At 42.5% G+C, this 25,881-nt stretch overlaps 2 protein-coding genes across 11 annotated transcripts in view; one reads left to right on the forward strand and one right to left on the reverse strand.

The window, feature by feature from the left end:
• The window catches only part of LOC147017494 (tryptase-2-like), a 65,339-nt gene extending 57,475 nt beyond the window's left edge, over window positions 1–7,864 (forward strand). Inside the window, exon 7 of the mRNA XM_085847978.1 lies at window positions 6,308–7,864. Coding sequence (XP_085704104.1) covers window positions 6,308–6,478 — 171 coding nt within the window. The 3' untranslated portion in view covers window positions 6,479–7,864. The remainder of the gene's footprint in view (window positions 1–6,307) is intronic.
• A 347-nt stretch (window positions 7,865–8,211) lies between these two features.
• Window positions 8,212–25,881, reverse strand: part of LOC147017495 ((Lyso)-N-acylphosphatidylethanolamine lipase-like) — a 179,648-nt gene continuing 161,978 nt past the window's right edge. For all 10 annotated transcript variants that reach the window (XM_085847200.1, XM_085847202.1, XM_085847204.1 and 7 more), the window contains 2 exons: window positions 12,366–12,552; window positions 8,212–10,008 (listed from right to left, as the gene is read on the reverse strand). In XM_085847200.1, the coding sequence (XP_085703326.1) occupies window positions 9,919–10,008; window positions 12,366–12,552 (277 nt within the window). In that variant the 3' untranslated portion in view covers window positions 8,212–9,918. The remainder of the gene's footprint in view (window positions 10,009–12,365; window positions 12,553–25,881) is intronic.

Raw genomic sequence — 25,881 nt, forward strand, 5'->3', positions numbered from 1 at the left:
CGTGGCACCCAGACAAAATTATATGGCTGCCATCTTGGGTTTATAGTGGGCCTAATACATTAGGCTTGCAGGCATCTGCTGATTACACACTGTCAGGTTTGTTGCATCAGATTTCCATTGGCTTTGTTTGGATCGGGTGTTGGGACCGCAAAATGAGGGATGAATGATGAGGGACCCCAAAAATTCTAATGGGAGGTCGAATAATAGTAAGGTTTAATCAAGCCCATCAGAACACATGGTAATCAAGCGTTACGTTATGTAATCAAGCGTTACGTTATGTAATCAAGCGTTACGTTATGTAATCAAGCGTTACGTTATGTAATCAAGTGTTACGTTATGTAATCAAGCGTTACGTTATGTAATCAAGCGTTACATTATGTAATCAAGCGTTACGTTTTGAGCTTGTTTTAATATAACTGGGGCAGAGGTTGACATGGATTAGAGGTGTTGAGTTAATCTTTTGAAAGTGCTTTAAATGTGCGTTTCCCAATCGATCCCGTTCCCAGATTTTGTCACAGGTTGTGACCACAGTGCGGTCATTCTTGAGGTGGCAGAGCAGATTAGTGGAGTGTTAGCAATATATTTAACAAAGGGCTTTCAGAAGAGATCCAAGAAAGAGTAGAGGAAGTGAAGAAGCAGCTCGAAAACTAAGTAATTATCAAGCTCCAGGGTCCGATAATATTGTCGTGTCGATGACTTTGACTAACTTCTCCTGTCGTTTTGACTGGTCTTTTGACCCTCACAGATGGCGCAATGGTCTCCCAATTCACTTAATTCAGAATTTACTGAAATAATAATTTAAACTGCATTCTTTAAATTGTAAAACTTCCCTCAAGGATCGCTCGATGACATTCCGAAACCGGTGGTTGCTCATGCATAGGAAGGAAAAAGACAGGAAGATGTTCTTCCAAACAAAATGGTTTATTAAAAGAATACGGGGAGGGCAGAGAAAATACGCCACCAATAATAAAGAAAAGGAATGAACCAAGTGGTCAAGGGACACAAATAGGGAAGAAAACCTGAACTTATGTACAAAGTAACCATATCCTGCTAAGGCGCCGACAATACCAGGTTCAAACCAACCACTAGGACAGGTGGGGACTTGAGCAGGCATGAGCTTTCTCCATCATGATCTGTGCAGGCTGGTGTGGCATGGGATGAAGATGTAGCATGGGGTGGGAGACGAGTGGATGGCGATGAAGAAGGATGGTCATGAGGAGGTGGCGTTCGCCTCTCCATTCAAGGTCAAACTCAGCGTAGCCTTTCAGGCTGTCTCACCCCACAGGGTTGAGCCCCCATTAATGTTCCACCCCTCTTTAGGGCTCAAGCTCACTTCACTGCTGTGGCCTACAGTCTTCCGACCAAATGGTCCACAGTGCTGGACATTTAAATACGCGGCACACTTTCCGTGTGCCTTTGTGTCCTAATCTTCACCTGGCCTCGCTTGTACAAGAGGTTTAACACAATATATCCTTACCCTATTCTGCTTTAAGGTTTACAATCACTGCCTCCTCGGTGAACGTTTTATCATACAACTTACCCCTAAAAGATCCATAATACAGGAGTAATTCTCTCTGACTCGAGCACCCAGACCAAGCTATTCTTTCCACATTGTCGCTATAGATCCACAACCCTCATATGTAATAATATGCATCCTAAAGTATTGAGGGAGGTGGCAGAGTAGATTAGTGTGGTGTTAGAAATATATTTAACAGCTCGTTGGAGTCAGGACAGGTTCCAGAGGATTGGATAGTAACAAATGTAGTACTACTTGTTAAGAAAGGTTTATGAGAAGAATCAAGGAACTATAGACCTGTTAGTTTGACTAGTTGTGGGGAAGGCATTGGAGATGTTGAGGAACGGTTAGGGAACCGTCTGAATAATTTTAAATTAATTAAACGCAGTCAGCACAGATTTATCAAAGGGAGATCATGATTGGCAAATTTATTGGAGTCCTGTGAAGCAGTTTCTGATTGGGTGGATGCGGGTAGTGCAGTGGATGTAGTGTATCTAAACTTTCAGACAGCATTCGATAAGGTACCACATAGGAGGTTGTGAGGTAAGGTGAGGGCTTGTAAAGTGGCTAGTCAGGTACATTGATCAGCGAACCATTATCTACACCATAAAAGTGAATTTTCATATTTGTTTATATATGTTTCAAAAATTAAAACACCACTGAGTCAAATCAACTAAATCTTGTATGTTGCCTCAGGGTACCCCAATTATGATTTCTGTCTGGGAAGCATATCTGGGAGAGGGGGTTCAGGGTTGGAGGAAGACCCCAATTCTCTCAATGTAAAGATGTATCGTATAGCACACCTCGTGGTATCCAGAATTATAAATCATTTTCTTCGAATATAAAGAAAGTTTAAACAACTTAACAACATGCATTTCGGTGATGTTGAAATCTGAGTAGGAATGATAATAAATTTTCAAAATGTTTCATTTCACTTAATTTAAGCGGAGGTTCAAACCAAAGAATCCAACATGGAGCTTCGCAGCAAAGTGGAAGTGATTTTTGCTCATGCTGTATCAAAGCAGCAATAGTGGTTGATGAAGGTGATTTTTAGCTGATGTCCAACAAGACGGAATATGACCTTGGGCAAATTATAGAGTAAATATAGCAGAATGTTTGTGATGTACAACATGCTGTCATTTGATTAAAGCCGTCAACAAAGCAACAAGTAAAAATACCTAGTTATTCATAATTTTCATCAATGATTTGGATAGTGGGGTTTGGAGTTGGCTTTTTTAATTAGCAGATGACTCAAAGCTTGGAAGTAAGGTAGATAGTAGAGAGGAGGGGGTGGGGGAGTGATTATATTCAGGAAAATCGAAACACTTTAATAGATTGGCGAATACAGTTTGAAACTAGAAGGGCACTCCGGTAAGGTGCATACCTCTGCCACACAATGCCTGATCCACGAGAACATATCTGGCCCAATAAATCTTTGAAATATCATCACGCCATACAGCATATCGGTTTTGGCCCCATCGCTCAATGGTGAAGAATCACTATATAAATCAAAAAATTCTCGTATCCAAATCTGGATTCGAATCTTCACCAAAGTCGATCAATTCTTCCTTGTCACACACCCATCATGTCCACCAAGTTTCATCCGAATCCGTGCACAACTTTTTGAGATATCGTGCTCTATATCGTTTTTGGTCCTATCTCTCAATGGTGAAGAATCTTTATCTATCTATAATTCCAACAATGTGTGTGTGTGTGTGTGTGTGTGTGTCTGTCTGTCTGCGACCACCGTTTCTCGATGACCGCCGGTCCGATCTCATTGAAACTTGCCAGGTATATTGCCGGGGACCCGTGGATGTGCCTTTTCGAGGTTTGATATCGATCGTACGAGCGGTTCCCAAGTTACGGCCATTTTACTGCTTTTTCAGTGTTGAAAAGGTGTATATATGGCAGCTGAAGGTGTCGTTCCACCTTCTCATGCCATTTTTTTCCCCAAATTATTAATAACCGGATGATCACCGGTCCGATCGGATTGAAACTTGCCAGGAATATTGCCAGGGACCCGCGGATGTGCCTTTTCGAGGTTTGATATCAATCGGACGAGCGGTTCCCAAGTTACGGCCATTTATCTGTCGACCAATGACAAGACATGATGCTATGACATCACGAATGACGTCACAATTAGTGTTTATTTATTTATTTATTTTTTGCACGATTGATGGTCCGATCTCATTGAAACTTGCCAGGAATATTGCTGGGGACCCGCTGATGTGCCTTTTCAAGGTTTAATATTAATCGGACAAGCGGTTCTCAAGTTACAGCCATTTATCTGTCGACCAATGACAAGACACTGTGCTATGACGTCACAATTAATGTTTGTTTATTTATTTATTTGCACGATTGACGGTCCGATCTGATTGAAACTTGCCAGGAATATTGCTGGGGACCCGTGGATGTGCCTTTTCGAGGTTTGATATTAATTGGACGAGCAGTTCCCAAGTTACGGCCATTTATCTGTCGACCAATATCTGCGAGAGAGGGGGACGGGAGAGGGGGGATGAGAGTGGGGGGAGAGAGGAAGGGCGAGACTAGGGGGAGATAGAGGGGGGGCAAGAGAGTTGGGGAGAGAGAGGGGTGAGAGAGAGGGGGCAATATAGGGGGGGTGAGAGTGGGGGGGGCGATATAGGGGGGTGAGAGTGGGGGGGCGAGAGAGGGGGCGAGAGAGGGGCGAGAGAGGGGCGAGAGAGGGCTGCACATACTGGCACTCACCTACGGGCACGCACCTATGGGCCCACCCCTACGGGCCCGTACTAGTTTTTTTTTATTCTAGTAGTCGGATCCGGATCCGGGTCTTCACCAAAATCTAATCAGTTCATCTTCGTCACACACCGAACGAACCTGCCCACCAAATTTCATCCGGATCTGTCCACAACTTTTTGAGATGTCCTGCACAAGGAAGACATCATGAATAGCACAAAACTTGCAAAATCCATAAAACAAATTCAACCTTAACCCTTAGATGCATAAGTGGATCAAAAATGACCCAGTTTGGCTGTAAAATTGCAATCTCTTTTTTTTGCACTCATGCATCTAAGGGTTAAAAATAATTTGTGGTTGAACTCAATGACCAAATATGCAAATCCTCTTCAAATTTGAAGTCAATGGCATGAAAATTAAGGATTTTAGAAATCTCACCCAAGTTGTTGACCTTTTGACCTCAAAAGCAATAGGCTTCTTACTTATGACAAACTCTACCAGGTGGTGAAGTTTCATGAAGATCGATTTAAAATTGTGACCTGGAGGCTGTTGACATACAAACAATCAAAAGCAAAATAACGCACAAGACCAACTTACAAAATCGTTGATTTTTGCAAGTAACAAAAAAGACAAACAGAAAGACAGGGATGAAGATATAACCTCCTTCCACCTTCCAAGGCGGAGGTAATAAAGAAATGTGAGGTGCTGGGTATGGGTAGGAATACTGCATGAAAATAGAGATTACATGATGCAGGGGGCAGTCTTGAGGCATGTCACACAGGAGAAGGATCTCGGGGTGGTAATAGATGTAGGGGAGGGGGGAGGGTGGGGGTAAGGCAAACAGCAAGGTGTCAGGCAGCAATAGGTAATGCTACCATGGTCTTATCTGAGGAAGGTTATCGCTGCCATGAAGAGCACAATGTAGGGCTACTAGATCGATTCCAAGGCTGCTTGTACTTAGTTATGAGGAATGGCTGAAGGAGAGGACTTTATACATTAGAAAGGAGGAGATTACAATGGGATCAGATGGAGATGTTTAAGATGATGAAGGGTGTGGACAAGATATAAGTGGAAGAGTTTTTTTCAGCAGAATAGACAGTGTTATAACCAGGGGGCCATAGCCTGAGAGTAAAAGAAAGTAAGAGATAGGACGGTAATAAGGCAAGGGTTTTCAGTCAGAGTATACTGCAGTTAATCCATGGAATAGTCTCCCTCGAGAAAGGTTGTGGCAACAAGAGGGGGTAGGTAAGTTTAAATTGGAATGAGATACTTGGAAGCATTGGAGATAGAGGGGCAGCTTATGTGTGGATGAGGGATGGTTAGTGAACCGAGTGGGGTTGGTGTAGCACTGTCATGATGGGCCAAATGGCCTCATCCACTGACAAAGTTAATTGTGTCTGTAAAACAGATGAATGTAACTGTATCTGTCAGAATTAGTAATCAACAGATCAGTGAGAAGATTGCTCGGACGGCTGTAATGGAAGTGGAAAGCGAGGAAGAATTTGTTTGTTACTTGCCGCTCGGTTTCTTATTTCTGTTGAGAAGGATTGTGGGAGGGTGTGGGTGTGTACTCGACACTGAGGAATGGAATTTCATTCTGATTATATCTGGAGAATTTGGAAACCCTTTGGCTTGGATTAGTTGAAGGTGAAGATCCTTTGCTTCAAATGAACAACAGCACATGAAAAGTCAGCTTGTCTCATCTGCAATATGAATGATAAAATATCACATGATTGCTTTATCAAAAGTAGGCCTTTGGGCCTGTGTAACTTTAATCAACTCCAAAGAGTTCCCGGTCTGGGTTCAGGACGATGTTGATCATCTCGTCTCAAGGTGACTCTGCGTGGTCTGTACCTTCTGCAGCAGCCTCATCGAAGCTTCGATACCTGGTTTAGACTACAGCAAAGTTGTATGAAGACATCGAGTAATAGGAGATGGTTTTGAGTTTTTAATATGTATTTCTAGACATTAAGATCTAAATAAGTTTTTATCACGAGGGTTACAAGCGTATTTTACATGCAAAAGTGAAGCTGTGTTTGCATTCATCCAACCCCCTCCCCCTCATCCCCCTCCCAGGGAGATTCTGGAGGCCCCCTGGTTTGTGAGATGGATGGGACTTGGTTCCTGATGGGCATCGTCAGCTGGGGTGATGGCTGCGCACTGCCACAAAAGCCTGGAGTTTATACTCGTGTGAAACCTTTCCTTGACTGGATCCAAAACCACACTGCCCTATTTCACACCCCTTGAACTGAAGTAGGGAAATTAGAAGACGTGATTGATCGCCGCCTCCCTTTTGGTTCAATTAAGAACAACCTTGAAGACCAGAGGACAACTCGCGCAGACCTTGATTTGTAATTACAGGTGGTGTCTTTTGGATGTCCTCTGATTTCTACATTACGAACACTTCAATCTTTTCCTCATTGTCAGGAGCAACTGGAGGATTGAGGACTTTTCGGAAGACGGTGTTCAAAGTGGAAGAACAAATGGATTTATTTTAGTTTTGCCACAACTGCTTTGAATTTTGTTGACATGTGCTAATTTCATCTTGAAATACGAGGGATCCAATCATCCAGATCAACCGAGGTCAATCAACTGCACCAATTACCCAACGACAAGTCTCGCCGCTCGGTTTCTTATTTAACGGTCATCTTTAAGTGGCTGGGGTATCTTGGAACTCACCTCCGACTTCGCTTGATCCTTGATGGAATCCACTTGGTTTGGAACCAGTATTCTAATAAAGTCAGCAGGGGCCCCCACACTGTGGAGAGCACAATAATCCAGAGGGGTGTGTTGACTAGCAATAATCATATAGAATAATAAAAGTGGTGTTTGTATCATTTTCCAAGGATCGACTTTGCCATTGTATCGTGTGCGATTTGGATGTTGAATGAGATGCACATTTTAAAAGCAAGATTGAGCAATTAAATTGATTTGTATAGCATTAGGATAAGCAACAAATACGACGGGCCAAATTGCCACTTTCTACGACGAGCTTCTTTGTATTTGGACAAGAGTCAGCAGGACGAGGGGAAAGACCTTGAAAGATATCACCGGAGACTCGAGAAGCAGCCAAAACATCAAAACCCTCACAAAACCTGGAGTTACACTTTTTAACATTAAATTATGGTCGCCGATTGTACATTTTGCTCAAGTCAAACCGAGGTTTTTGCCAAGGGCGAGCACTTGTAATAGGCACGATGCCCCCCAAATAACCCGTCAGATGATGAACTGCTCTGAAAAGGAATGGTCACCTCTCCCAGAGAACCAAGAGATGAAAATTATTATTTTGTTTGCAGCCTGTGGCTGCTGGTTGCATCATTGCTGGGAGTGCAGCTGTGCTGGTGATTTCAGTGCTCCTTATTTCTCGTAAGCTGGTACTCATTTTGCTAACCTCAGAAGGATGACATGCTGAGTCAATCCACCCGGTGTTATTTAATGGATTGACAGGGGCTCAACCTCAAGACCTTAAGATCTTAAGCCAACTACCTTTACCGTAAGGCCAACAACAGGCTCCAGAAATGGATGTAAGACTTTTATAACGTACTTGCAGGTAACATTAATTTTTCCACAATGAGTGACGGTTAATGTCAGCACTGCTGTTGCTCGTGGTGCAAATAAATGGCAGCGACAGAAGTCGACTCGCTCTCATCATTCATTGCATTAACATTACTGGGAGAAAAATGCTGACGTGCTTGCAGGGACAGGTATCAAACACCTTCCATGGTGTGATCTGCCCGTACTGGGTTCAAATCCCGTGTTTCGATTCGTCAATCAACTCTTACTGTTGTCTAATGATGGTTCCAAGTATCCTCGTCCTCCATGAACCTTAAAACACTGAAGAAAAAGCCTCAGATGTGGGACACAAGGCAGCACCCCCCCCTCCCCCCTCTTATCCCCTTCCCAACCACACACTTGCCTGTGGCCTTGATTGGGGCCTGAGACCTACAACTGTGTGAGATTTTATTTTAATTTCCTTTAACAATTTCCCTCCCCAGAAATCCTCCTTTTACTTCAATTTTCCCTTTGCTTGACTCAAATTGAATCTTGAGAGAAGTGGTTCAAAGCAACATTATGAAAATGTGTAATAAGGTACAGTTATAGTAAATAGCAGGTAAAAGTGTGGCGAGCTCAATGGAACACTTGAAAGCTTTCAAAAACATCATGAACACATCACGTGACAGCATTTTCCTTTGCCAAGACGACGTGTAAACGGGTTTGTAAAAGTCAAATCTCTCCAAGACAAAGTGGGACAAGCAGCTGAAATGAGGCGCTGCTAATCATCAAAGCACTTCTTAAAATTGGCACAAGTCAAGGCATATGGAGAAAAGCGGGAACTTTAACGCACTCAAGTTTTTGTGGACCAAAGGCCGAGACTACAAGCACATCTCACCGGGTTATGGAACTCGATTTGAAACATTGATCAAAAGAAAGCAAATGTAAAACAATGTGCCAGTTATTTCCCACCAGGCCCAGGCTGTTCATACCAATGTGGAATCCAAAAGGAAAGTCCCTCGTCCACCCACTCCGTCCACCCACTCCGACATGCATCCAGTAATGTTCGATTATATCAATATTTATCCGGAGTAACGTATTTGTACGTTACTCTTTCACGGCCAAACCGTAGCACCTCGAGCCCCCAAATTCTGGGTGTAAGTTCTTCAAAAATTGGGCAAGGTTTAAAGCTACCACACATTGGCTTTGGCATCTCTTTTGAAGCCACCAAAGCCCCCCTCCGGGCATCCCCTACTATTGGTTTCATATCGGGGTACACAGTGACTGTCTCAGGTCTTCCTTGAAAATGCACTATATGAATATAATAAATAGCAATGAGAAATTACAACTATATATATATATATATATTGTTACCCCAGACAACAAAAATCATTGCGTCAAACATATTTACGTTACATATAAAGAATCCTTTGTTTACTCTGCCACTGTCATAATAAAAGCTAAATCTTGATATCAACTTTATAAAATCATATTTCATCATTTGTAGTGGATAACAAAACATGGTATGGAGCAGCGGAGAATCGACGGTCTTGAAAACTGCACCAACATTTTAAATGCAATTAAAAATGAACTCTCGTCAATAACCATTTATTCCCTAACAACAGAAAAAATAAATAAATAATAAAACCACACACTCATTCATTTCCCTCCATCCTTTACGTTTTGTGCTGAAACTGTAGTGCATTGTGTTGTCCTTGGCCTGGACACACAGCCATGTTTAATTGCATTTCAATGATAACACTTTACACACTCTCCAATCAGGAACAGGCTGTCCTGCATCAAGATTTCTGCAGTCGGTAAATAAAAATAAAACATTCCGTCAATAAACTCTGAAAAAAAACAAAAAACAAGGACTACTCTTGTTAAGAATGCAGTGGTGTTTCAATTCTAAGAGTGGAAAGTGAAATCCCAAAAGTTTAGTGGTGTCTCGTGCCATCGAGCCTTGCGGAGACAAAGAGCAACCCTTCACCAAGGTGGAAAACCCAAACGGTTCGAAGCACATCATATTGACCACAACAGGAACTGCAAGAGTGAACTTCTCAAGTGAGCTACAAAGTTTGTATTTGGAAGGTCACAACCATCATGGTTTATTAATTGTGATTGGGCAGCAAAGGGAACCTTTGAGCACTTAAATCTTGTTGTTGTTTTTTTTTGTGGTTCCCACCATGGTGCCATCAATCTTGCGAGTCACAGATCTTCTGTACACAATGATTGAAAGCTTTGTACTGGTCAGCGTATACATGGTGTCCCGCGCCTTGGATAATCTAGGAACAAACAAGTCGCACAGCAAATTACAATAAGCGTGCAATTAGCAAGCTGACAAGTGTTGCCTATCGTTACAAGTACAGCAAAATTGTTTAACCAGACTTGATTGGAAGTTACCTTTCTGCCCAACTGCTGTGAAATTATTTTATTTTATTAATTATATGTACAATATATATATAAAAAAAATGTAAAATATAAGTATCTTGGTGTTGGTGCAGTGGTTCAGGCAATGGCTTGGGATCCAGCTTAGGATCCAAGAGGTCCTGAGTTCAAGCCCCGTTGAGCCACTGAATAAATACACCAGGGGGTTGACTCAGCCTGTCATCCTTCCGAGGTTGGCGAAATGAGTACCGGGTGTATTCCCGGGTTAAAATATGTGTACCATATCCCTGGGTGTTGTATGAGGTGACCAGGGTTGTGTCAGGAAGGACATCAGGTGTAAAACCTGTACCAAATCATTATGTGGATCATAAAACGAATTTCCATACTGGATTGGTTGAGGCCTGGGCTACCAACGACTGCCACCAGCTAACTACTGTTAGTCAGCAGGGTAGTGGTGGAAATTGCAGAGCAAAATGGAGACGGATGATCCACTGTGGTGACCCCACAGGGGTTGTGGTGAGCAGCTGAAAGAAGAAGAAGAATTATATATATATAAGTGGAATCCTTCCATATTTTATTGGCAGGATAGCCCAGAGGTATGCACACTCACCTCTCTAAGCTGTGTCCAGTGTGGATTTCAATCTTGACCTGGCAATGCATTCTCATCCTGGTGTTTCGTAGGCAGGACAAGGCATCAATGTGTCTCTCGGCTGGACGTTAAACTGTTCGTCCTGTCAGCATTAGTTGCTGGATGTTAAATATGCCACGATGTCATTCACGAGTAGGTGAACTTGTGCTGGCACCCTGAACAAATTACCAATTACAAATCCTTGCACCCTCAATCGGAGTGGATCCATCCACTATTGTTACCCCAGACAAGTAATTGTTTTGGCAGCAAGAATGCTTTGTGTAGATTATAGAGCATGGTACATGGTGATGATTCCATATACCTTTCAAATGGTATATAATGAGCCTATAATGTCATATTAATGAAAACCCGTAAAATTTGCAGTAATGGTCGAGAGCAGGGGTAAGTTCTGTGTTGGCTTCGTGCTTCGGGTGGCTGGCTTAGGATATTAAGGTCCTGAGTTCGAACCCCATTGGATGATGAATTAACACCAGGTGGCGTTGACTCAGCCTGTCATCCTTCTGAGGTTGGCAAAATGCATACCGGTGTATTGGTGGAGGGGCACAGCATCAACGGCACAGCTGCACTTCCAAGAAATGACAGCTACCCCAGCAGCCAAGTTGCCTTACACAAAAACAGAACAGAGCAGGGGGTCCCCAAATATTTTTGATCGTGCACCGGAACCAAATTTCCTGAGCACCTCGCAGACCACCCAACCAGACATTTTAAACAAGTTCAAGCTACATTCTGTAGACACCACCCCTCAAAAATGTGTGCTAAAAATATTTAAAATAAGAGGCACGCAATACCACGGCATCATTTGATGCCCATAGTATTTCACCAAGGTCACGGAGAACTTAGAGGCGTAGAACTGCGACTGCCGTCCATCGTGATAATACGGGTACTGATCAAGATGAGCGTGGGTGATGGAGGAGGCAGTATGGTGGAGGAGTATTTGCACAGTAAAAATATTTGAAATTTAGGAATGCAATACTGTGACATCAAGTGGTGCCTTAAGCAGCTTGCAACACCAGGCATCAAAATGAAACCAATAACTGTGATTCATAAAAAAAAGTTCAAAATTCCGATAAATGAAGCCTGGACGATCTCATCCACGACTGGACATAATCACTATTTCTGTGAAGTTGCACATCTGTGGATTACCATGACGTCCAATCAAATCTTTAAAAACTATGCTTTCTGTGTTCCCTTTTTATTTAGTTAGTTATTAATTATCATTGGGAGATTTTTCTTTAATATTTCCAAATCAATTTGTCAACTTTTTAAAACATTTGACAGCACACTTTGCTGAGGAGTAGCTTGGTGGCGGAGTGGATAAAGCCTTGTTGCATTGCCCCTGTTGTTGCAGATTTGTTTAATTCCACAGTTGGTAAGTGGAAAACTTACACACCCAACGATAAAGTGGAAAATTGTCAACAATTGCTTCTTTGCACAGAAAAGCTCAAGGCTTGCCATGAATTCCCTGACGCTGCATTTACCACCACTTTTTGAAAGCTCAAAATTAAATAAAAATGTGATTGATAATAAAAAAAAAATACCACGGTTGGTGCTAAACAGATAATGTTGACTATGTTCCACGTAACGTGCATCTTGGACGGTACTTACAAATACTTGTACACAAGACGAGGACCGCAAGGCCTTTGTCCAATAGCCACTACTGCTGTCAATCCAAGACTTGGCACCATAGATGAAGGAAATGGAGACACGAGGGGCGATGAGACCAACACGCTGCAGCATCGGCCTCTTCGCCCATCCGAGAGAATCTGTCATGGTCTTGAAGGCTATCTCGCCGCTAGAATACAACACAACAAAGATGCTGATGCAACTCAACATGCCCTTGCACGACATGACTAAACCGTTCATGCAAAATCTGAAAGAAACAGACCTTTATCAGAGATTAAAAAAAAAAATTCTTTTTTAAATTTTTGGGCCAAACAGGTCTACTTTCAAGAAACTTAAAATAACTACTATTTATATTTTCAACCAACTTACTTTCAATTCACTATTTGCGAATGGTTGTTGTTCGGGGATATCTCGTGAGATTTTGGTGTGATCATGCAGTTGATTCAGCACTCTCCACTGCGCGATCGGAGAAGTGGGTACTTAAAAAAAAAAAAAATTTTAGTACAGGTATTTGCTATTGTGATTTTATTTAAGGTGTGGTGTATTTGTTGCAGCTTCATATTGCAGTAGCATTAGTAGTACTGGATTTGTGGGTAATTGTATCACTTTAGAAATACGTGATCAAAACTAAAGTGAAATGAGCAGCTCGTCTGGCAGAGTTTTATTTGCATTTTTTGCATTTTTTTAAGCTTATGATTGGATTAATCAGTGGATGGTGTAGGTAAAGAAAGGGTGCTGAAAGGATGCTCGAGAAAAAAAAAAGTCAACTGGGGAACAAGGAGAATAGAGGAAGACTACAAGTGGTGTCTTTGATAGAGGCAGTATCAGGGGTAGTTGAGGGAGAGAGTAGTCTTGCTGGAGGAAGATATTTTGAAGGATGGATAGGTACCTTGCATGAGATAATGCAGTGAGAAAATTTGGATATAAAAGTTATGCAGACTGAATATCTTTCTACATATTTTCTCGTGTTTGTGCGGTTGTGCGTTATTCTTTCACTGCGGAACTGTAGCAGTTAGGAGCCACAGATTTTGGGTGTAGATACTACAGAATCTGAACAAGGTTTTAAGCTACCACACGTTGGCCTTGGCATCCGTTTTGATGCCACTAAAGGCCGCTATGAAGTAAACATTTGGATGTGGGGTTAGGCAATGCTGCCGCTGACCCACAAACAAAAGGTAACAATCCTGAGGCCAGTAACTACACAGATTTTCAATGTCCAACACGTCCCAAAACCACCACCAGGAAAAGCCCATTTTCCCCCCCTCCCACCCCCGTCCCGGTAGTCGCTGCTGCCCCTGCTCCGAAGTAACAGAAATACATAAAAAGGTGCAAAAACAAACTGGTCAAACACTTGGAACAGGTCTTTCAATCATGAGAAATATATCTTTCTCACTCTCACCACAAACCCTCCCGTATAGTTTCTCACCGACACAATCATTTAAACTCTTGGGTCTTACTCTCAGCCATGATCTCTCTTGGGCAAGCCACATGAAAAAGTTGGCATCCAAAGGCAGATGCCGACTGGTCATCCTCTGTCATACAAAGTGCTTCACTGGCACACCCGAGGTCCAATCCACCAACAAGGCTTTCATCCGCAGCCCGATGGAGTACTGCTCTCCCCTATAGGTTGGCTCCCCTGTCTCATCTGAAAGGGGGTCAAGACACTCAGCTGGACATGGAAAGCTGGACAAGACACTCAGCTGGACGAGGCTTGCTTGATGTCATGGAAACCAAGGCTTTCAGGATCGTTGGAATCTCTCACAACGAAGCTGAGTCAATGGGCTTATCACTTCGCCGTCGCCAACATGTTGGGTGGTCTCTCTGTCTTCTTCTGCCTCATTTCTGCTCTTGCACCTTCTGCCCCTTCCATGCTTTGCCACACCCAGGTATCTGCAGGACACACGTGGTCCAACAGCAACCCCCTCCTAGTGAAACTACCTAAATCCAGAACCACTGTTCACCTCCACTCATTTATTTCTCTTTTCCCCACCTGTGGAACCACCTTCCACACTCTCTTCAATATCGTTCTTCCCTCCAAGTCTTCAAGACAGCTGTTCACTTCCAACTCAAGTCAACCCCCCCCACCCCTATCCAAAAGGATGATCTTTTCTACACCCGATACACCACCCCCACCCCTCCCAAAAGTTTGCTTGTGTATCCATCTAATCCACTCCCTGCGTTCATCACCAGGGTAATGCAAAAGGTATGGGAGAAATACATCGGCAAAGAAAGGGAGTCGAGACACTCATCTGGACGAGGCTTTCTTGGACCCGCCGCTATTGAACAGTTCGGGGAAGAAGCTCGGAGAGTTGGAACTTATGTTTTTTTTGGAAACCACCTCTCATCGTTGCCTGCGTCCCTTGTTTGTCTGTCTTGGTCGACTTTCTCCCTCTACCCTGCTGTTGGAATTTCCTCTTACTCCTGCTGTTGTCTTGTCTGTTCCATGACCTAGCTCTTCCACAAGCCTTTACCATGTTTTCAAAAACAAACATTCACTGATTCACACCAATACAGTGTGTCGAGAAAGTGTACACCCCCTTTCAAATTTTCACCTTTTGTTGCCTTATAGCCTGGAATTAAATTGCATTAAATCAGACTTTTCCACCTTCATTCACACATCATAACCCAAAACTTCCAAGTGAAAAACAAATTCTACAAATTTCATAAAATTAATTAAAAATACAAAACTAGAATATCTTGCTTTGATAAGTGTCTACCCCCCTCATAACAGTTATTGTAAATTAGCTCTGGTGTAACCAATCACCTTAAAAATCACACACCAAGTTAATTGGCCTCCACCAGTGTTAAATTGTAGTGGGTCTAATTATTTCAGAACATAATCAGCTGTTCCTGCAGGTTTACTCTGTTGGATAGTGCATTTCACAGCAAAGACTCAACCACAAGCACAAACGAGCTTTCAAAAGACCTCCGGGATAAAGTTGTGGAAAAGCACACATCAGGGGATGGGAATAAAAATATTTCAAAGGCCTTGATTAACTTCATCAAATTCATAAAGCTTTCACAATCCACTTCATCACTTGTATTTATCATGTCAGTCATGACTCCGTCACATTTGCTCGACGGCCAGGATACGGCGGTTGTACTCCCCCCCCCCCCTTGAATTGACAGAAATGTGCGGCGGATGCAGAGTTTCTGAGGTGGCCTCAGGGTGGCCCTAGGGCGTATGGCTATCTTTTACAGGCCGTAGGGGTCTCCGTGGAATTATAGCGCAGAGTTATAACTTTTTATATTTCTAGGTTGGCCGTAGCAATTCGACAAGCCGTAGCCATGACGTAGATGTGTTCCACGTCGACCATACGTAGGGCGTACGGTGGGCTTGCGTCATTCGTGCAGCTGCCGTAGGCTCTTATCAATGAAAAATGAATTTTGCCAACCCCCCAAAAATTACGGCGGCCGCACTATTTCCACGGTCGCCGTAGGGTAGTCCTAAGGCGTCCTTGTGTTCAACGTGCGGTGGCCTTGCGGTCTGTGTGACTACCTGCGGGCAACGCAGGTTCGACGCATGGTTCCCCTATGCCTGCCGTGCATCCTACATACGGCCTCCGTGGCAGTCTGCGTCGAAAGTGTGTCCACCGTGCGCTATCGCTGGAGATCGGAGTATAGGTGTTTGCCACACACATCATCAAATTTCACCAGCAGCTCAGACCAGACACATCACCATGCCTCCAAAGAAGCGATCAACCAAGGACAAGGGGAAAGGTGCCAAGAAAAAGGGCTGCAATCAGGTAATCTCGCTCTCGATGCACCCGCCTCAGCTGCATGCACAGGTAGCCCAGCCTCTGCCATTGAGGAACAACCAGCGCCATCTGTATATAACCTGGTCCACAATATATATGACAGATATAAGATATGGTATATATATATATATATATATATATATATATATATATATATATATATATATATATATATGTATATATATGTATATATATGTATATATATATATATATATATATACACCCACTCGTTACCGTCCGTCTGGCCGCACGTTCGCCTTAGGTCCCCCCTGTGGTCGCCTTGCGGGCACCTTGAGGCTACCTTGCATCTGCCTTGAAAATTCTATGGCCACCGCAGGGACGCCCTAAGGTCACCGTGCGACATCAAATCAAAGACCGTACGGCACCCCCACGTTTTCGGTCTCCACAATTTCTAAATACCCCGTGAAGCTACCTGGAAAATAAAAACATATGTGACTGCTACATTGCGTGACCGTGGAAATACTGCGGCCACCCTATAATTGCTAGTGGCCGTAGATTTTTTTAGAGCCTACGGCCGCCGAGCCAAATGTGACTGAAGCATAAGTACGCCCCCGAGCATGCACACACCTCACGAGCAAAACTCGTTCTTCAAGTATGAATCTACATATTAAAGTTGGCGGATTTCTCCATCCATCCCTTATGGCATTATGTCTGGCACTCGGCTAGGCCTCAACAGACAGCACGTCATCCTGGCATCTAGCTCTTAATCCATCCCGTCACTTCACTGAGGGCAGTTGAACAACATAACCAATATATCTGACTATCTGATGTCCGTAGACAGACTGAATGCCAGATGCTCAGTCTCGGGATGACGGATTTAGTAAGATGGCAGAATAATTAGAAGGCCTTCCGTCTGGGATGTCATTATGTCTTGCGCTCGGCTTGGTCTTTACGGCAGTGTGTTAATCATGACTCAATGAAAGCGATGCATTCCAGAAAACACTGATGATAGCTGCAAACAAACCATAATGAATTGGCCAACATTTCTTAATAATATGGTTATCACAATCTATATATAATGGAGCAATTTTCTGCATATGATGGAGCAAGTGTTGGTATGCATGTCCATTCTATTCTCATTGGTTGGACAGCTCGTCTGACGCCACCCACTATTGCAACCTGAAAATTTTGTTTTTTTTATAAATCATACATCCACCATTATGGTGCTATGGAAAGCCCACGACATCTTCAGAAATGTCATATTCACAACGAGCATGCTCTTCCTATAAGTTTTCGGTTAAGTGTAAAACCGAGGCTACTGATAAAAGACTCAACAGACATTGAAATGTTGGATCCAATAGGTATCATGGACCCTGTGAAGCCAACAGTACATACAGGCCTCTGGTGTTAGCCTACAGCTGAGTGCAATTGGAATTATCCAAGCTGTACAACCACAACGTATTATATCTGCACATAAGCAGTTGGCATGTTTTTGCTTCAGGTACGTAACCAGGGTTATTTTTTTTTATTTTTGGGAGCAATCGAAGCATCGGTTTGTTGCCGAAACAACAAAGAACACGTTGCACGCTTGGAACAAGATAGCCCATAGGGCTGGTACTTTGCTGGTAGTAATAACGTAACATTAACAATAACAATAATTGTGTCATAACAACGTAATCATCGCATTAACGTTCCTTATTAAAGTGGTGCACTATTCATGACACAATGAGAAGTGGTGTATTATTTCAGAAACCACTTCTGATAACTGCTTAAAAGCCATAACTAATTAACCTACATTTCTTCGTTGTTGCATGACAATTATTGTTCAAAAGCTCATTTCCTTTTGTTGTGACTAACGTTAATCAAGATTACTGATAAAACTGCAGAAAGACAGCTAGGTAGCCAACTTAAAATCTACTCCAATATTCAATTATATCTATTTTTTTTTTTTAATTAACAGATACATCATTTTATTTGCTCATTACACAAGCACTAAAATTGCCAAAAAGTAACATGAAGACATTTGTTGATCGCAATGTTGCTCAACAACGTCATCTTGGCTTGGCATGACAACATCAACAATGTCGGGATGGCAATTTGAGCACAGTGAGTCGGCAAGCAAAGCGTGATGCCTATACAGCTGAACATCAGCAAGCGTGTTCTTCTATGTCACCACCTCGACAGCAATGTGTGCATGATGCAGCAGATGCAGCTCAACATCGGCAAGCGTGTGCTGCTATGTCTTCATCTCGCCGGGCAATCTGTACGAGTCGCATATACAAGTTATGTCGTTTGACTACCGTCAGTGAAGTGACGCGTTCAACGCTAGCATGTTCGAAAAGTCATGTGCAAATGCTTGTTATGCGTTTTCATCAAATGATATGCAATCCTTCAAATAAAAAAAGTCATTGAAAGATCATTAACAATGTCAATAAATTTAAAGTACACTCACATTTTAAATAGGTTTTTCAAGTGCAAATGTCTATGTTTTGGTTCTCTCCTCATTTTACTTGTTTGGACTCAATAAATAACAATTTACTGACATGGAAAGTATATCGTCTTTAAATGTCGACTGTAATGCGTTTCACCAATACCTGGGTTATTGCAGTAACACCTGTTTCATATGTTATTGCCTTAACTTCAATGGGCCAGTTTCAGAAATTATGTGGCTGGGAAGGAAACGTTAATAAAAACTGACGTGGGAACACAGCAATGTGGCTTTAATGCACTTTTAAAGAGTGGAAAGCAATCTCATGCCAAAGCCAAAGCCTAAAAGGTTCTCGGCTCCTGCCTAACCACAAGGTCATGCCCTCAGCCGTAGGCCGCGGTAACTTCAGTCCAAAGCACTTTGAGCCAAGCACGGAGTACAAATGCTTGTCCACTGGGAGGAATATTGAGCTGTCTGGTTCTGGGTTTGAAAAACATTTGGCAGACTGCCACAAGCACATTTATAAACATGTTCTCGTACTGGAACTTCAGGTCCAGGAGTTTAAATTTGACCAAAACGGACGAGATCATATGGTGATCATTGTGGGCACTGCACTACAGAACACAAAATCAAACCTACGATCAAAAACTAGAGCACGGAATCAAACCTTGAGAGCACATGGCAACAACTGAGGGGGGTAAAAAAAAAAACATGACAAAAAGAAAAATAAACAAACAAACAAAAGGTTTTCAATGAAATGGAATGATTTGAAATAAAATTAAAAAAACATTAAAAACAAAATTTCTTTAAAAAAATGACAGTTGCATTGTTGTCGGTCTTTCGTATGTAGCATGTGCTTGCAGGCTACCATCAGTTCTCACAGTGGTGCTGCACCGCTACTGATGCAGTGTCCCCTATAGGTGAGAACAGTACTTTTGCATTTGGACAGGGTGCTGGTAACAGTGCCCCTAATCTTCACAAAGGACACGGTGGGATCTTTAACGTACACCAAGGAATGCTCACAGATGAGACACCCAGTTTAACGTCCATCCGAAGGATGTCACACACATTGATGCTCCGCACTGCGTGCAAAACAATGGGATGATGGTTTAAACAGCTGTGCTGCGATTCTAACCCAGGCTACATGGCTCAGAGGTGAGTGTGCATACCCCGAGTCCAGGCAGTCGTTCTAACCTGGTGTACAAAATGACAATTAAAGTTGAAAAATTTGAATGAGTTGAAAGCAACAATGTGTACAATAATATAATATGAACAATAATAATCTTTGGAGATTCTTATCGCGAATATGCTCACTCAATGTGACCATCATTTTGCTTCTGCACTTCCTCTGACCAGAGTGAAGGAATTGTTCACCATTTTGCGATACGAGTACCTGTCGGGAGAGTTGAACAATTCCACAACTTTGCCTTCAAGCTCTTGAGAGCGTGCAGCCTTTTGCAAACACTTGCTCGTTCAAATGTCCCCATAATAAAGGACAATGTGGATTTAAGGCAGGGCTACACGTGATCTCTGCCATTCCACATCCTGGTCTATCTGGAAAAGTGACACGAAGGACGTCAAGGGCAACTCTCATAGTAGAGAGAGTTACACCGTTTCACATAAACCGTTGTGTGCTCAGGTCTACGTCCTTATTCCATCAAAGTAAAGAGTCATCGTTCATATGCAGCACGTGGCTGTGGGATGGCATCAGTTCTTGCAGGGGTGCAGATGACAGTTCATAGCTGTCATCTGCTTTAAAATTGCGAACGATGCAGTGCCCCTTATCGGTTAGAGCAGGAATTTGTACTATGTTCAGTGCGCTGGCGATAGCTCACCTACTCTTCGCGAAGGATATCGCTGTCCGATCTTTAATGTCTCCAAACCAACGCCAGCAGATGGGACACAGAGTTTAACTTTCATCCGAGGGACGGCACACATATTGATGAATCACCCTGCCTGTGAAACACCAGGATGACAATTTAAGGCTGGGTCGGGATTCAAACCCAGGGTAGACTGCTTAGAGGCAAATGTGCGTACTTCGAGGCCATCCTGTCAGCCCATATTCTGTAAGCGAAAGTCATTTTGAAGCACAGCAAGATACCAAGCAGTCTCAATGATATAACAAGCTCGAATGAGCTAAGATCCTCGTCCTCTTAATGATGACGTCATAAAAACGAATATGATGTCATTGTGATGTATCAGGTTTGCGATAAATTATCTGTGCTAATGCCCCGTTCGATTCCCGCAAACAGAATTCAAAAAGCTTGCCTAGTTTCGGAGATAATGGTATAGGCGATTTCCATTAGCGGCGATATTATGACGTCAACTTTTTTTCTTGGGAGAATTTCCAAAATCGGAGATGGTTGCTGCCTGCGTGTGGGCTTTCTGCATATACATGGCAAGCTTCACGAAGATCCGATGAAAACTCTGGATTGTGAAACAAAAAATGTCAAAAAATATGAATGACGTCATAAAAATTGATATGACGTCATAGTGATGTACCATATATGCGGGAATTCATCTCTGCTAATGCCCTGTTCGATTCCCACAAACAGAATTCAAAAAACTTGCCCAGTTTCAGAGATAATTTTTTAGGCGATTTCTATTAGCGGAGATATTTTGATGTCATAACTTTTTTTCTAGGAGGAATTTTCAAAATTGGAGATCGTTACTGTCTGCGCGGGGTATTTTTACATCTATACGCCAAGTTTCAGGAAGTTTTGATGAAAACTGTAGGCTGTGAAACAAAAAAGTCCACAAGAACAACAATGTGAGTAAGACTTCGAGATCCTCCATGAGGATCTAAAAATCATAATTTTAAAACCTTTTACTCTTTCAAAGGGCCCCCCTGTGTTGTCATGGTCTATAAATTAAAAAAAAAAAATATATATATCTATATATATATATATATATATATATACACACATATACAGAAAGCGAACGTTGCCACAGCTTTTGTTTATTTGTTTATATTGTGTGGATGTGCAAAAGTTGACAATCTAAAAATTTGTGGTTATTGAAACAAGGTGATCTCACCAAAGTGAAAGTACGATCCAAAACTTTCACCATATTTGCGGGTTTTTTGTTTGTTTTTCAGAATTCCCATGCAAACCAGATTCGAACAACAAGATTATAAATTTCAGTTATTTCAGTTCAATTTCAGTTTCCGTTCAGTTATTCCAAGGTTTTCGCCATTAACTTATGGACTCGAACAGAAACTTACTCGGAAGTTAGCCCACCCACTGTGCAGCAGATGATGGGATTTTGCAATCACTTCTGTGTGTGCGTGTGCTAACACGGGAAGCTACAGTTGTCATATAGCGGATAGCGAATCACCTTAAGATTATGTATATCAAATCTCATCCAGTTCCATCTACTGATAACTACTCGGTATCCATTTGAATGAAAAGTACCGAAAATGCGGTTTGAAATCGGAAATCCCCAAAGTTCGAGGGGGTGCTGTGGGTGAACAAAGATATAAATCGAAAATCCGGCTCGATTGTTTGTGCACAATGTATTCCAGACGATTAGTGTGAATTTTCATGACCATCCGATCATAACCCAAGGAGGAGTAGCATTTGGCGCGAAGGCACCTCCAGCTCTCGCATATTATCGATGTTTTCACTAATTGACCTTTGACCCCTGACCTAAGCGAAATCGGTCAATATGTCCTGAGGCAAAGTTGTAGTACTCATTGAGTACCATGAACCTGCAAAGTTTCATTCGTATCGATGCACTCACCTGGTCGCTAGGGGGCTATAAATTTTCGCGCATACCCTAATTGTAGGGGGTGCTGAGGGTAAAGTATTCCATATATCACAAAACCTGGAATACATTTGATAGAGCATCACCTGTAGATCATTCTTGCCAAATTTCTTAACCCTACATGGGATAATGGCTTTCGGAATTGATTTCACGTGAACGGTACCGATTTTGACGATTTTTCGGTTGTTGCTAGGGAACCAAAGCGTCCCTAGCAACCATCACAATTTCCAAAGCACTCGGTCATAAGATGTACCTACCACCCGAGTTTGGTCAAAATCCGCCCACGTTTAAGGCCCTGTCACACCTTGACGTTTTAGCCAGCGTATGCTGACGTATAAAAATTTGGCTAAAATGCTGGCACACGTCGGATACGTTATGGGTAAGTTTGTATACGTTAAGAACACGCTGGCATACGTCGTAGTACGCTGGCTTTTTTTCGTAGTACGCTGGCATACATATTTGTATGCTGGCATACGTCGTAGTACGCCGAGGTGTTAGACAAATTTTCCATGCTTGAAATTTTTCGACATATGGCAGCGTATGAGTCACACGTTCCGCATAATGCTGGCCGTAAGTTGTAGGCACGTTACGCGATCATTGACACACATCGACACACGTTACTTGTACGTGACTCATAAGTCGAAACACGTCAAGGTAATGGTTAGCGTCAGTGTTCCAGACTCCCTGGTTTTTTTTTTTTTCTTCGGTATGACTGTGATGTTGACACTTCGATTTCTAGTGCGGTTATAATATAATTTAATTTACAGGCTGCCGCTCAACGATTTAAATCATAACCGCACTAGAAATCGAAGTGTCAACATCACAGTCATACCGAAGAAAGAAAGAAAGAAAGAAAAAAAAAAACCAGGGAGTCTGGAACACTGACGCTAACCATTACCTTGACGCGTTTCGACTTATGAGTCACGTACAAGTAACGTGTGTCAACGATCGCGTAACGTGCCTACAACTTATGGCCAGCATATGCGGAACACGTGTCATACGCCGAGTACGTCGATAAATTTTCAACATGCTGAAAATTTCTTGACGAACGACGACGTATGCCAGCGTACTACGACCTATGCCAGCGTGTTATTAACATATACAAAACTTACCCATAACGTATTCGACGTGTGCCAGCTTGGTTCGGCAAATTTTTCATACATCGGCATACGCTGGCTAAAACGTCAAGGTGTGACAGCGGCTTCACACTTCGATGTCTAGGGCGGTTATGATTTGAATCGTCGAGCTGCAGCCTATGAATAGCCTACGCAACGTGATCGTCGGCGATACGCTGCCGCGCACTGTGCATAAGTTAGACTATCATTGGGCATAGGTTGTGAACGCCGACAACATGCTCAGCATTCGTTGGTATAAGTTATCTATATGTGATTAAAACGTTCTGTGTACGTTACTAATACGTTATGCATACGTCCAACACGTTATTATACGCACAAAACTTAAAAAAAACATCAATCGTTCAGCGTACGCCAGCGTTTTACATACATTTTGATACCTTGCCATACGCTGGCTAAAACGTCAAGGTGTGACAGGGCCTTTACTACCAATAATGCTGATGACAAACGAACAAACATCCAAACAAACAGACAGAATTACTGACAATAAGGGTCACCTATTTCGGTGACCCAATGCATGCACACACACACACACACACACATACACACACACACTCTATAGAAAGTCTACACCCCCTTTCAAAATGTTCACCTTTTGTTACCTTCGAGCCTGGAATTAAACTGCATCAAATCAGACTTTTTCCAACTTTATTTACACATCATAACCCACAACTTCCAAGTGAAAATCAAATTCTTCACATTTCAGAAAATTAATTATGAATATAAAACTAGAATATCTTGGTTGGATAAGTGTCCACCCCCCCCCCCCCCGAGTTAATACTTGGCGGAAGCACCTTTGACAGCAATTACAACTGTGAGTCTATTGGGACAGGTCTCTACGATCTTTACACACCTTGATTGGGCAATATTAGCCAATTCTTCTGTTCAAAACTGTTCAAGCTCTGTCAAGTTGTGTGGGGAGCGTTGATGGACAGGAATCTTTAAGTCATGCCACAGATTTTCGATTGGTTTAGGTCGGGGCTCTGACTGGGACATTCAAGGACATTTATCTTTTTGTTCCTCAGCCACTCCAGTGTAGCTTTGGCCGTGTGCTTCAGGTCGTTGTAATGCTGAAAGGTGATCTTCCGTCCGAATTCCAGCTTTTTTGCAGAGGGCAGCATGTTTTCCTCTTGGATTTTTCTGTATTTTGCTTCATCCATTTTCCCTTCTATCCAAACATGTGCCCCAGTCCCTGCTGATGAGAAACATCCCCATCACATGATGCTGCCACCACCATGCTTCACAGTAGGGATGGTGTTCTTTGGGTGATGTGCTGTGTTGGGTTTGCACCAAATGTAACGTTTTGCATTTTGGCCACAAAGTTCCATCTTTGTTTCGTCAGATCACAAAACTTTTTGCCACATGGCTTCAGAAACTCTGGAGTGTTTTTTGCATTCCTCAAATGGGACTGAAGGTGGGCTTTTTGAGGAATGGCTTCCTTCTTGTCACCGTACTGTACAGGCCAGACTTGTGGAGTGCTTGGGATACTTCTGTCACATGCACACAGTGGCCAGTCTTTACCATAAAGGCCTGTAGCTCTTTCAAACTTTCCATTGGCCTCTTTGTAGCCTCTCTGATCAGTCTCCTCCTTGCTTGGTCATCCAGTTTGGAGGGATAGCCTGATCTAGGCAGGGTCTTGGTGGTACCATACACCTTGCACTTCTTAATGATTGGCTTGACTGTGCTCCAAGGGATATTCAAGGCCTTTGACATATGTTTATACCCATCCCCTGATCTGTGCCTTTCCACAACTTTATCCGGTAGGTCTTTTGAAAGCTCCTTGGTTCTCACGATTGAGTCTTTGCTGTGAAATGCACGACCCAGCGGTGAAAACCTACAGGAACAGCTGATTTTATTCTGAAATAATCATAATTACGACAATTTTACACAGGTGGAGGCCAATTACCTTGGTGTGTGATTTTGAAGGTGAGTGGTTACACCTGAACTAATTTACAATTACTATTACAAGGGGGGTGGACACTTATCCTTAACCAAGATATTCTAGTTTTGTATTTAAACTTAATTCTCTGAAATTTGTGGAATTTGTTTCTCACTTTGAAGTTGTGGGTTATGATGTGTAAATAAAGGTAGAAAAAGTCTGGTTTAATGCAATTTAATTCCTGGTTATAAGGCAACAAAAGGTGAAAATTTTGAAAGGGGGTTTACACTTCCTATAGGCACTGTATGTATATTTTAAACCCTTTTCAGTGGTTGCTAGGAGACAAGGAAGCATGTAACCCCCCCCCCCTATTTATGAAGAACTGCTGGAATATTTGAATAACAGTTTCATCCAGACGTGAGTGGGGTGGTCGTGTTTATTAGTGGACATGTCACAGTGCCTTCGGAGAGTATTCACACCCCTTGACTTTTGTCACATTTTGTTGTTACAGCTTGAATTTAAAATAGATTAAATTTAAATTTTTTGTCACCGATCGACAAAAAATACCCCATAA

This window comes from Eptatretus burgeri, chromosome 11 (assembly GCF_056783735.1).
Source record: "Eptatretus burgeri isolate ZD-2024b chromosome 11, Ebu_testis_v1, whole genome shotgun sequence".
Lineage (NCBI taxonomy): Eukaryota > Metazoa > Chordata > Myxini > Myxiniformes > Myxinidae > Eptatretus > Eptatretus burgeri.